General features: G+C 44.5%; 1 protein-coding gene across 1 annotated transcript in view; it reads right to left on the bottom strand.

Moving 5' to 3' along the window:
- Window positions 1–10,210, bottom strand: part of NT5DC1 (5'-nucleotidase domain containing 1) — a 110,747-nt gene extending 100,537 nt beyond the window's left edge. Inside the window, exons 1-4 of the mRNA XM_072965769.1 lie at window positions 10,040–10,210; window positions 4,152–4,243; window positions 2,653–2,724; window positions 505–611 (exon numbers count right to left, since the gene is read on the bottom strand). Of these exons, the coding sequence (XP_072821870.1) occupies window positions 505–611; window positions 2,653–2,724; window positions 4,152–4,243; window positions 10,040–10,132 (364 nt within the window). The 5' untranslated portion in view covers window positions 10,133–10,210. The remainder of the gene's footprint in view (window positions 1–504; window positions 612–2,652; window positions 2,725–4,151; window positions 4,244–10,039) is intronic.
- Between the last annotated feature and the right edge of the window lie 2,394 nt (window positions 10,211–12,604).

The raw sequence follows: 12,604 nt of genomic DNA, 5'->3' as shown, positions 1-12,604 counted from the left end.
CTTCCCAACATTTTCGCCTCCCTACAACAAAACAAACTCCCAAAAGGTAGCAAATGTAGCAAACAAAAACACAACAGTAATAAGGAGTAACTCCAACTATTTTCCAGTTACTGCGCTTTTCTAAAGGAAAACAGGTGCCCTTCAAAGTGGCAGGGTGAAATGGGGGATGGAGAAATAAAAGTGAAGACTGAGCATGTCACACATCGCTAAAAACACAGAACGACGAATGGATCATTCCTAAGTGCTAGGCTCCTTTACTCTGGAACCAGCGCAAGTAAAAGGAGAATCAACAAAATGTGAAATAGAACAGAACCAACCGCGGAAGAGAAATTTAGCCACACATGTGGGAAAAACGCATCCTATTCTTATAAAACCCCAGCTGCTCCCTCGTGCATCCTGCCCAGCAGGCGGCAGGGAGGGTGCTCCTCGTTGGCCTCACGTCACAGGTCCAGGGTCCAAAACGGGAAGGGGGACTGGGGGCGCCGCCCCTCGCAGGAGCCCTACCTGACCGGCAGGCCACGGCCGCGTCCGCCGGGAAGTGCCTCCACTCCCTCCGGCCGTACTCCTCCGCCAGCGCCTCCGGGGCCATCATCCGCGTGCCGTGGCTGGCCCTGGTTTGGGGACAGGACGCTTGCTGCTCATCCGTGGCTCCAATGAACACCCCTCCTCCAGCCTTGCTACTGCTAATTCACCCTAAAACTAGTACCCGTTTTTTAAAAAAATGTTTTCACCTGGGTGACTTTCCCACTGAGGATTCTATAAGGCCTTTCCCTTGACAGCTCTCGTCCTTCCTCCATTTCATCCTCCAACCAGCAAGCGATCAGGCGCCACTCGAAGGTCAACGCCGCGGTAGTTGCTTGCTCTGACCTATAAACTCTAATTTCCCTGGGAGAAATATGCCACACCGCCCTTGCATAAGAAGTTGCCAATTAACTATGAAGATGAGCAGCGGGGTCAGAGCACACGGGTCGCAGGCCGGGCTGAGCACAGGGGCTGCGAAGACAACAGGGCAGCAACCCACCGCCCAACGACACGCCGCAGCTAAAAACACAAAGGGAAACGGCAAGGCGAAGGCGGCAGAACGTAGAACAGCAAAGCAGAAGGGCAGCTATTCTTTGTGTTCAAAATGCTGCTTCTGCATCAGTTGGGCCTGGTTAAGAGAATCTTACCTTGTAAATTTTATGCAGCTGCTATTTTATGCAGTTTACTATGAGAAATTAGAATGCTAAGGAGTGTCATTATTCTCTTGGTGTTCTATTGTGGCAGCAGAGCAAAATGAAGGGACAAGGAAACAAAATAAGAAGGGCAAATAGATTAAAAAAATCACAAAGGGATCCTTTTTATAAAGTGGTTAACATTTTAGAAAGCTTTATGTAAAAGTGCACGAACCCTGAGTGGGAAATACGATTAGACCAGGAATCTACTGTATTGTTTGAAAGGAGGCATTGAGGAGACAAACTCCTAAGTTCAGGAGAAGCTGCAGGTTAGCTAGAAATTGACTAGAGAAGGTCGGACTTTAGGGAAAGGGTATTGGGAATAGGGACAAACAGACAGACATAACAATGAAAGAAAAGAAGCAAAACCACGGAATGCTTTCTATTCTTTTAACCATGACTGAAGACAGCCACGTACACTGTAAGAATCTGACAGCAGCATTAAAGGTCATGGTCAAAGCTGCACTGTGTGTGTATATATACATACACAGAGTCCATCTCTAGTTGCCTGAGGAAAAACATGTAAATGAATAGCAAAGTAATCAGGAGTGGAACCACACCTGTTCTAGCAGGCAGCGCCTTAGCAGATGGTCTGGGGGAGAGTGTGAGTTTGTAGTATGCAAAAAGAATGATGTACAAAAGGGAGAGCACATACAAGGGGTGACCTGTGCTGAGCATCCTCTCCTTGGACTCTGAACATGTCAGTGTAAATAATAAACCGCACAGCTGCACGGTCATGTTGACCTGCCTGTACTGTCAGTACTTGGGGGGAAAGATGCTCACTCCATGGTGCCCCCATAACACTGAGAGCAGCTGCTTCTCAGTTGCTTGCCCTACTCTAACCAACACTCAAAGTATTGGATTCATCTTGAGAAGAGGGAGGGAAAGAGAGTCAGCACTGAGTACAGGAGCAGAGAGACACTGATGAAGGTTGGAACAGTCCAGAAACACTTCCAGAAGGAGCTGAGACACAACACGAGTCCTGTGTGATGGGGACAAATTTGGATAAACAGAGGAAGAGAGGTGTGCAGAGACCACCAACTGCTATTCAACGTGTGTTCTCCTCTTCTTCCTTAATAAAAAAAAAACTTCTATTTTATTCCTACATGCCCACCTAACACAATGTAGTTCCCAGGCTCTTTTGCAGTAGGAGTGGTTAAGAGGATAAAGCAAGTTATTTAACATTCTGCTATATTTCCTGCAGATATTACTGATGAGCTAAATTTAAAGAACTAGACCTTTCAATCCAACGCTCCCAGATTTATATTTAAATAGCTCAAATGATTCATACAAAGACATGAAGGCACACTGATAATCTGTCATCTGATCAACTAAAGTAATAATCTTGTTTACCTCAGACCTTAACAATCAAATGCTATACAGTAATAGAGTGTCTTGGAAAGAATAAAGTTTTGACTTCACAACTAAATTTTATTACCTGAGCACGGAGCCATTATCTGCAAGTTTAATGAAGTTCCCGTCTTCCAGATCCAATGCCAGGCCCTTGCAACTAAAATAGAAAAGTTTGATTACCAATCAATTCATGTATTTACCTAACCCAACAAATTATAATCTATATTTTCAAAAAGTCACAATGCTAAAAAAGAGATTCTCTCACTCAGATGAATGATATGTTAATCAAACAAGTAAAAATGTCCAGGCATTCCAAAATTAAATATCACTTTCAGAGAAAGTATGTAAGGAAAACTTATATGGGTAAAGCAAGGACAGCATGTTTAGTGTATAAAATCTTTGAGCTTTTAAAAAGAGGAATAAAAAACTCAAAGAGAACAAAAAACGAACATCACTGCATGTCTCTGTTAAAATGTACAAATGTATTCCATTAATAAAACACACACACACACACACACACACAAGCACACATTCACATTCTACAAGTTAAGATCTTAGCCACAATCTTCTCTGTACTCTTTAGAATCTGCCTCAATTTAGGTCAGGTTGTCAGAACTAGCCCTCTGGGCAAGGTGCATTATTGAAAACCACTAAAAGAAAGTCAAATATTAAGTTTAGGTTTTTCATTGTAAAAGACTTATGGGACCTGGGGAGGAAAGTGGGTACAGATTCATTATTATGAATAATAAAAGCAAGAAGGAATAATAGCCACCAAATACCAAAAGAAACAAAAAAAAGTGACAGGGTACTTTAGGCGCATTATTTACTTTGGTCCACAGTAAAATTTTCAGAGTCAGAGGCTTCATATAGCAAAATGTTTGTTTCTTCCTTTCCCAAAAGGGATAAATCAAAGAGAACTAACTAAATGTTGGAGGAATGTATAATAGAGGAACGCTGTTGCTATAGGATTATTTCTGTATGTTTTTTTCATATGTTTTAGGACTACCATTAATTTTCAACCAAACAATTTAAAGTGGCTTAACAGTAATTTTGTTTGTTTTCTGTTGTTTAAATGAGGAAGAAAGACAAAAGAGGCCTTGGGAATTTAAGACTCCTAACCCAGGAAGCATGTATGCAGTCAGGGCCTCAGAAAAAGGAACAGCTACACAAACTACAGAAAAACAAATGTCCTAATTCATCACTCAAAACATGATGATTTCCTCTTTTCCTATAGTTCCGTATTTGAAGGGTAATAAAAGATGATTTTTTATAAAAGATTTAAATTTTAGAGACAGTTCTTCATAACCATTGAAACTCTTAATCACAGACTTAAACCAGGAAAAAATATCCAAATTAGTCACATATGCTCTTAGCTTATTTTCATATTGAATTAAGCAAGTCTAAACTTAAAGTAGAAAAGACTTTAATTCATCAAACATAAAACTTTCAGTGTAGAAGGCATCTTGTCCTTTGACTCAATTTCACATTTCACTTTCTGCCTCCATAGAAGAGGAAGCATTAAAATTTTTTCAGCAACATTTCAACATTTCAAAATGTGCGGACCTTAAAAAAAAAGCTGCTCACCAGAAATCCCAATCCTCTGGAGTCACAGTGAGCAATTCCTTGTCATACCCTTTCTCCTTGACCAGGAACTCAGCAAAGCTATTATAAATGAGCTGTAAATAAGGGGAAGGAAAAAAGAGAGATTAAATGTAAAATTCACTATTTATTCTGAACTTCACAGACCTGAAAACCTAATGGAATCACTCATGGGACAGCTGGGAAGGAATCTGTAATATCTGTAATTGTCCAGCTCTGCAGCTTAACACCCTTCACAAGCAATGTATCCACCCCTGCGAGCCCCAGGTAGCTGCTGTGTCTTTTTTATACCATTAGTGTCCAGTCATACAACCAAGGACAATTATTAATCTTACTCCCGAAGTCTAATGGGTTGGTTGGAGATCATTAAGTCTGACAAAGCTTTGTAAACTTACTTAACACATTACCGGACAACAAACACAATGACCATGCTATCATTACATCCATCCTCTGTCTGCCCTTGCTAGAAAGATCCCATTTTGGCTGATAATGTTAATTCATATATTGGCCCCCAAGAAATGGAGGCTGCCCCACTGGCCCGGCCCATGTCACAAATCTAAACCTAAGTCTCAGCGTGCTCTTACAGAAACCCCATCAATGAAACCTAACTTACATCAACCACAGCCCCCCACATCAGCTTTAGCTCAGTTACTTTTACCCTGGAAAACAGGACCTGCTGTCCTGATCAGGAAATCCCAGACCTCCAACCAGTCATGACCTCTTTCTGCACTGTCTCTTTTAACCCTCTGTAAAACACTGTCTTGCCCCAGATCTCTGGGCAAGAGTGCTCACTGCAGGTGGGGCCCTGCACTCCCCCAATCCCTGGAATCCCTGGATTGTTTTTTCTAAATAAAGGACATCAAACTCATTACTAACTTCTTCTAGTTTTGTCATCTGACACAGGGGAGTCTCAGAGAGAAACATACATGGGGATCAGACTGGTGATCTAAAGGAGGAATCACAGAGCCTCCATCAGACATAGGGAATCTTTTTTTTTTCCCACCATAAGAAAAGCTGAGGAAATAGGAAAAAGGAAGCCTCTAGAAGCAAGCACAAAGATAAATGCCCCGTTTACGGTGGACAGACCCTCTGATTCTCAATAACAAAATCCTAGGTTTTTTGTTTTAAAGAGCTGGCTCAATTATTAAAGAATGCCAAACAAAAAGTCAGCAAAAGGTGGCTGAAGGTCTACATGGGCCTACCCTGTTCTCCTTCAGAAAAGTGTGCTGAACCCAGCATCAGATGCACTTGAACCTGAGGAAGAACAACGGTCCAGGGCCAGACCGAGCAGTGTCCAGGAGGACACACTGAGCAACCTGACCCTTCCTCTAAGATGTTAACCCATGACAGGTTCTCATAGCAGGGGACAGCACAAGGGGGGAGTGGGAACAGACTCAGCAGAGGGAGTGGGAGAAGGGGCTGTTTACACTGACACCTGCAAGACAGAGCAGTGAGCTGGGGAGGGCAGAGGGCAACCCAAGTACAGGGGACACATGGCTGAAATTGGGGGTTGGGGTTATGAGTGTTGGGAGATGCGTGTGGAGAAGGCAAAGGCTCCTTGTCTAATAGAGCTGTTCTCTGTAGCAGAGTGAATGAAAAGGACTACACATGTATCCCCACACAATGCAATGTGACCTTGATCCAGGTCAACGGTTCCCACACCTACATTAAGTCAACACTATGCATCACCAGTTCTGAACCCTGGTGGTGAGTCAGAACCCCAGGTGATGGTTCTTAAAATACACTGAGAAATTCCAAGCCTACAGATAGGGTGGGGCCTAAGTGGGGCCCCTACAGGATTCCTGAAACCCAGCAATGACTGAAAATCATTGACTTATATGAATTTTCATTCCATCATTAAAAAAAAAACCCTTAGTCAAAGACATACTGAGACACTCTGAGGTACAAAGTACTACAGACAATAAAAAAATACACATAATGATCCTACCTGCAAGGAACCAGTGCCCTGGGATTAACAGATGTAAATCCCACATGTAATATAAATCCCCAGGTGCTTAGAGTAGTGCCTGGCATACAAGTAAATTCAATTTAAGTATTGCTATTATTATCAGTTGCGTGCTGGTTAAAAGAAAAGAAAAAAAAAAGGCCCTGACTTGCAGCGTTTGCTCATTTCCATGGTATAAATAATCCCACCATGGCCAGTTTCAAGCTACCAATGGTTACTGCACACCATTAGACTTGCTTCTGGCCAAGGTACTTTACTCGACTTTGGACAACTGGAGTTTCTCACCCCTTGATAATACTGATTAAGGTATGAGCATGTGATTCCAATGAGGTCAGATTCAGTCTGGAGAGAAAGGAGCCCTTTCCAGTAGTGCTGCCAGCAAGGGCGTCCACAGCTGTGTCCCCTTACCTCTGGAGGAGACGGCTCTGTAATAGGAGAGAATGGGGTCAATGGGGTCTAAGCAGAAGCAGAGAACGACAGTTGCTGAGAAAGGCAGGGAAGCCTGTGCCTTTGAAAGCCCTTTTCTAGTCCTGGGGCCTTGGCCCTTGGAGCTTTTCCTTAAATTATGTTGAGTCATTCCAAAAGCCCTCGTGGCCCAGGGACTCCACCACCAGCCCCCTTGCTCTCCCAGCCTTAGCTACCTGTTACTCCCAACGGTCTCAGCTGACTAATTATTATGCACACGCCACAGCGGTTGCAAATTGGTGCCCTGTGGGTCCTGTACAGACCACAAATTATGTCTGGCTCCCACCTAAGGCTGCCAGATAAAATCGGTGAAATACCTAGCTCAATCTGATTTTCGGCTAAACAACAAATAATTTTTTTTAAATATAAGCATACCCCATGCAATATTCGGAACATACGTATACTAAAAATGTTTTTGTCATTTGAAGTTCAAATTGAACTGAGTGTCCTGTATTCTTCTTTGCTAAATCTGGCAACCCTATAATCCTGCTGTTTGAAAATGAGCTGGCATTGGAAAATTGAGAGGCTTCTCATACAAGCTTAGATTTCTAACTTGTCTTGAGAGAATTAGATCTGGCAAGACTGAGCCTCTACCCCTCATGGCAAATGTTGGCAGGAGTTGAGCACGGCTGTGCCAGAGGAAGGGATGTGTGCACACCCTCCCAGCCACACATTTAGGTTAACTACCTGGCCCCCTACACTTCTGAGTCTGCAACCCCAGGAAGGCACAGGTGTCCTCATTTCTACACTACCTTTCCTGAGCCCCTAGATGAGGCGATATGCCCAGGTCTACGTTTGCCCAACACTCTGCACTTATTTAATGACTGAGACTGATGAGAGAGGCACTCACAGTGATCCGCGATGCAGCCGCCACCGCCATCTCCAGCATCAGCTCCTGCAACTCCCACCTTCTGCTTGACATCCAGCAGTTCCAGCCACTGTTTCTTACCTCCAGGTCCTTGCCCTGGCCATATTTCCCCTGCCCAGAATGCTCCTCTCTGCCTCCTCACCTGCCAACCGTAACTCCTGTGCTAGAACCCAGCTCAAGCATCACTCACTCCAAGGCCTCTCCTCTGGGCTTGGCAGTGCACACAAAGCATGGTGATGGGGGACAGAAACCTGCCAGCCAGACCACCTAGCTGGGTGACTCTGGCTAAGCTATTTATCCTTTTTCTGACGTATTGTCCTCATCTCTAGGTGATGATAACATCAACCTCACACAGCTGTTGTGAGGATCAAACCAGTTTATACAAGCAGAATACTTGTTAGAAATAATGGCTTAAGTGCCATATTCAGTTATCAAAATGTCTATTACTTATTCAATCACTCCACAATTATTTATTGAACCTCCTATTGCCAAGTAGTCAGCTCGGCACACAGAACACATGAAAACTGTCACAGACACTAGGGTCAAGGGGTCATGGCTCTAGGCAAAGACTGCAAGGAGTAAACAGGAAAATTTAATGTTGTGTGTCAGTGCTATGAGAAATCAAGGTTTTTATGGAAAACTGGAGGTGGGATGGGACAGAAGGGTAAACTTTAGGGAGCAGGGCTATGTAAGATGAGACCTGCCAGATGAGGTGTTAGTATGATGGAGGGAGGAGGGCCCCAGACACAGGTAACGAATAGCCCGCAGCAAGGTCCAGGCAATGCTGCCCTCACCACCGGGGACCAAAACTGACTTTCAGCATCTTTACCCTTTACAAGACCACCTAAGGCCTGTGTTAGCTCTGCGTCCCCAGCTCTGTCGTAGTGCTCAGCACACTGCTGGTACTTAATAAAATGTTTCTGACCCTAACAGGATCCAAACCGCATTAGGTTAGTGTTTTCAACCTTTACACATCACTTATGTTCAAGGCTTGAGGTAAAGAACTCTTATCTTTTGAGGATCTTGTATTCTGAAACTTTATGCTGAGACATACACAAAATTCTCTTAAGATGTCAGTTCAGTGGTTTTAGCAGTATTTTTCTCCAATGAAGGTGACTAGAGAGATGCAAGAAAACACTAATCAGAAGATCTGAAAGGCAAAGGGAAGGAAAATTAGAATCAAAGACCTAGAGGAAGTAGTGGCCAAAGGCTCAAGAAGAAAAGTCTCCTTAACTCTCAACATGACTAAGGAAACACCTGTATAGCAGAAAAGTATAATAGCAGGAACAGTAGAATTTTTTTTTTCTTTTTAGCCTCCGTGCATAGAAAACATGAGTAATTCAGACACTGTTCTGACCTTTGACAGGTACCTAAACTGCTGATTGGGGCACTAACCTCTCCATAATGAGGAGCAGCCCTGGGTGATGTCTGCATCAGTGGCCTAGAATTCTACCCTTAAATAGTGAGGCTTGTAAATGGTTTGGGTGGTGATTCGACAAGTAAACACTTGTATGTGTCACACACAGCTCTTAGATACCCTATACCCATTTAATCCTTGCAACAGTCTTTCCAGGTAAATCTAATTATTAGCTCCATTTTACACAAGAGGAAACTGAGAATAGACACAGGTTAAGTAACTTGCCCAAGGTCATAGAGCTAGTAACAGAGAAGCCAGTTTCCAAGCTAAGCAGTCTGACTGTGGAGTCCTTGTTTTGACTACCATAAACAGCTTTTTCCACTTGGATACTTAGACCATTGACTTTTTTTAAAAATCTGTTAATTTTTCACAATTAGTTTCCTTGTGAAACCAAAGAAATGGGGGAAGGAGAACAATTCGCTTAAGGGTACAGGTGTGGAACCACACAGACTTGACTTCCCGCTCTCTCCCAAAGTGCAGTGAGGACGCAAACTTCGCAGGCTGTGGCTGGAACTAGAACTTACTCAAGGTGCATGGAGCACGCAGTTGGTAAGCAATGTTTATTTCTTACTCTTGGTAAAAGGCAAAATTAGGACTAAGATCTTAATGACTTTTCGGTTAGTCTTCCTTCTTACACACCACACAATCCCTCCCGACTGCAGTGCTTAAAAACTGACAGGTGGTCGTAGGGATGTACGAAAGAAAAAAAACGCAGCCAAGAAAAATACAAGTCTCTAACCAAGTGGCTGTGTCGGCGCTCCACTGGCGGCCAGAATGATTAGCTGAGAAGTTCCAAGGTCGGGGATCTGCAAAGGACACCCCCAGTTCCCCAGCCCCGCCCTTCCTCTGCCCCAGGAACCGTTTCCCCAGCCTGATCTGATCTTGAACGATTTGACCTTCCTTCGCCCCTTGTCTTCCCTACCCATCTGTCAAACTTGGCTAAGGTATGGGCTAAATAAGCCGGTACCCAAAGCACGGGCGGGGACCGGGGGATGCACACTCCGCCCCGCCTCGCGGGGGGAGGCCGCGTTCTGCGCAAAGGCGCTGCGGCTGCAGGGCCCCGGCGACGCTCGCCGCCGCCTAAGCCGGGAGGAAACTCGAGCCCCAGGCGCCATGGAGGCTGCACGCCGTACGCCCCGGCAGCCCGCGCCACTCACCCGGGCGCTCTCGGGCAGGTTGTACCGACACAGAGTGTGATCCAGGTCGAAGCCGACCACGTCGCAGGCGGCCAGGGAGAAGTGCTGAGCCATAGCTGCGCGGGGAGCGCCGGCGAGCGTCCGGACGCGGGGACTAGCAAGACGCGGGCGGGCCGGCGGCTGCGGGACTAGCCCGGCAGGACGGGGCGGGGCGGGGCGGGGCGGGGCTGCGGCCGCCCCCTGGACGCCGCGCGACCGCCTCTCGCGTTTCCCGCGCTCGCCAGCGCCGCCCCCGGCCACGCTTCTGCCTGCCCTCCGCGGCCCGCCTTCCCCGCGCCCAGCCGGGCGGGTTCGCCGCATGACGTTCACGCTGGTGCCCGCACGCCGGCTTCTGCCGCACTGTCACCTCCCTCATCCCCACCCCCGAGTCCCGCAGGCGGGATGTGACCAGGAGCCGCTTCTGCCGGAACTGGGGGCTCAACTAAGCCCCTGTTGGCACATAGCCTTGCCACAAAATTAACCGGGGCTCCCCTTCGCTTCCGAGGCATCAGGGAAACCAAGAAACTGTCAAGTTACACCAGACCCTTTACTCTTGTGTGGGGAATAATACAAGATTTACGGAGAAAATTTCATCCACTAATATCCGTCTCACCCAATTAGTCTATTATTTGGGGAAAAAATTTTTTTTGGCCCACAAGGTTTCTAATTATGAGTTGCATAGACAGTTTTACATTCCATAGTATATTCCTAAGTATATTTCTAAGCAGTAAATGGGAGACCTTTCAACACCCCCTGGAGCACATTAGAAAATAAATTTATTAGAAATCGTGAAGGACCGTTTTGCAAAATGACAATGATTAAGAAAACCAATATTGGTTATTTCTTTATTTGATTATCCTATTTTTTACTGTAATGAAGAATTTTCTTTGAAAGGACATTAGAAACTTCAGAGAACATACTACAGAAAGTAGAACTTTATGCAGACAGAAGATTTTACAGTTTATAGAACACACAATGATTTGAGTTACAGTGTTCTCAATTCTCTCAAGGACTGTGTGGAGCTAGTATCATTTTTGATGCATAGGAGAAAAGTTAATTCATTAAGTACAGCAGATGCTCAGGGCATTTCATTCTAAGAACCCTTGGATATAAAGGTCGAGGACTTTGAGATCTTGAAAATCATTTAAAAGAGAAGATACAAATCTGGACATTAAAAAGAGGAAATATAAATTTATTAACTTTGTACTCCTGTTTTACATTTAAAAGAACACTTTGTCTAATGGGAAAAAAATCAATAGCTATAACATGATGAAAATATAATTGATTGGAAATTATATTTAACCCTTACAATATTAAGCCTTATGAGGCCAATAGACCAATCAAAAATTAATTAAGTGCAATAAATAGTTCAATCTGGTAGGACACTTATCATACCTAGTGGATCCATTTGAATAAACTGATAACTTGTTCCATTATGACACTTAAAAGCCCCAAACAAATCTCTCTGGAATAGAAACAAGAAAGAATCTTCAAGATTAAGCTGTTCACTGTGTCAACTGAAACAAATGCACAGCCTAAAAGAGCGTTAGGGTTCATTTGGCAGGACTCAAGCTGAGAAACTGCTCTGAAGAGACAGGGGAGGAGCTAAGATGTATAGGAGCTTTACGACAAAGACCAGGTAGTTGGAACATTAAAAGATTATTTGTTAACTGAAGAAATCCAGACATCTCAAGTTAAAGACTTTAGCGTTTTCCTATGTATGGGAGGGAGCAAACATTTGGGCTCATTGAATTCATTCCTTTGACAAGCATATAGCTATCTAGGGCCAGTATCCTGTCCTTTCTTATTCTGAGTCCCCTCAGGATGCACCATTGTGAGTGGCTGCAGAGGCTCGGCTGCAAGCTTGTCTTCACTGCAGGGTGGCAGCACCTGCCATGATTTGCCGGCTTCAGCATTCTTTGTTTACTGATATGGTTTGCAGTATTTTTCGTTCACAACTGATAAGAGCCCAGTGTCTTTAATGTTATGTTTATCATGCCTGAATCAAAAAAGAAAAAGCTGGATTGTTTCACAGCTTGTACCTAGTTCCCTTTCATGAGTCTGTTGGCCATAGAACTGACCTTAGCATTCCTCTTTAGGCTCTGCAGTAGAGTGCCTGCCAAGGTCAAATTTCCAAGTACACTATGTATTGAAGGCCGTAGGTCTCCTTGGACTTGTGGGACTAGGCACACTAGGGGCTTCTCTTGGTAATATAAATGTGCAAGTGCCCTCATTGCTAAAAGGAAGAGAACAAAAGAATGGTTTTCCTGGTGAGCTAAGTGGCCCTGGGACTAGAGTTGGCCCTAAAACCCACACAGGTTCATCAACAGTCTACTTGCTGAACAGCGACTGGTAAATGTCTTATATTCCCCATGTTCACTCAGAGAGCCTTCATGCTAGAGAGTCTATAGCATTTACACTTTGTAAGACGATTTAACAAATGATCGAAACCAGCATCCTTAAAGATCTGACTCCCCTTGCGGCTGCACTTGCCTTTCTTGGCCAGTACCTCAAACCTCAGTCTAACTCCTCTAAGAACATGTGGAA

This window comes from Vicugna pacos, chromosome 8, assembly GCF_048564905.1.
Source record: "Vicugna pacos chromosome 8, VicPac4, whole genome shotgun sequence".
NCBI classification, from domain to species: Eukaryota; Metazoa; Chordata; class Mammalia; order Artiodactyla; family Camelidae; genus Vicugna; species Vicugna pacos.
This window is presented reverse-complemented; position numbering and strand designations above follow the sequence as displayed.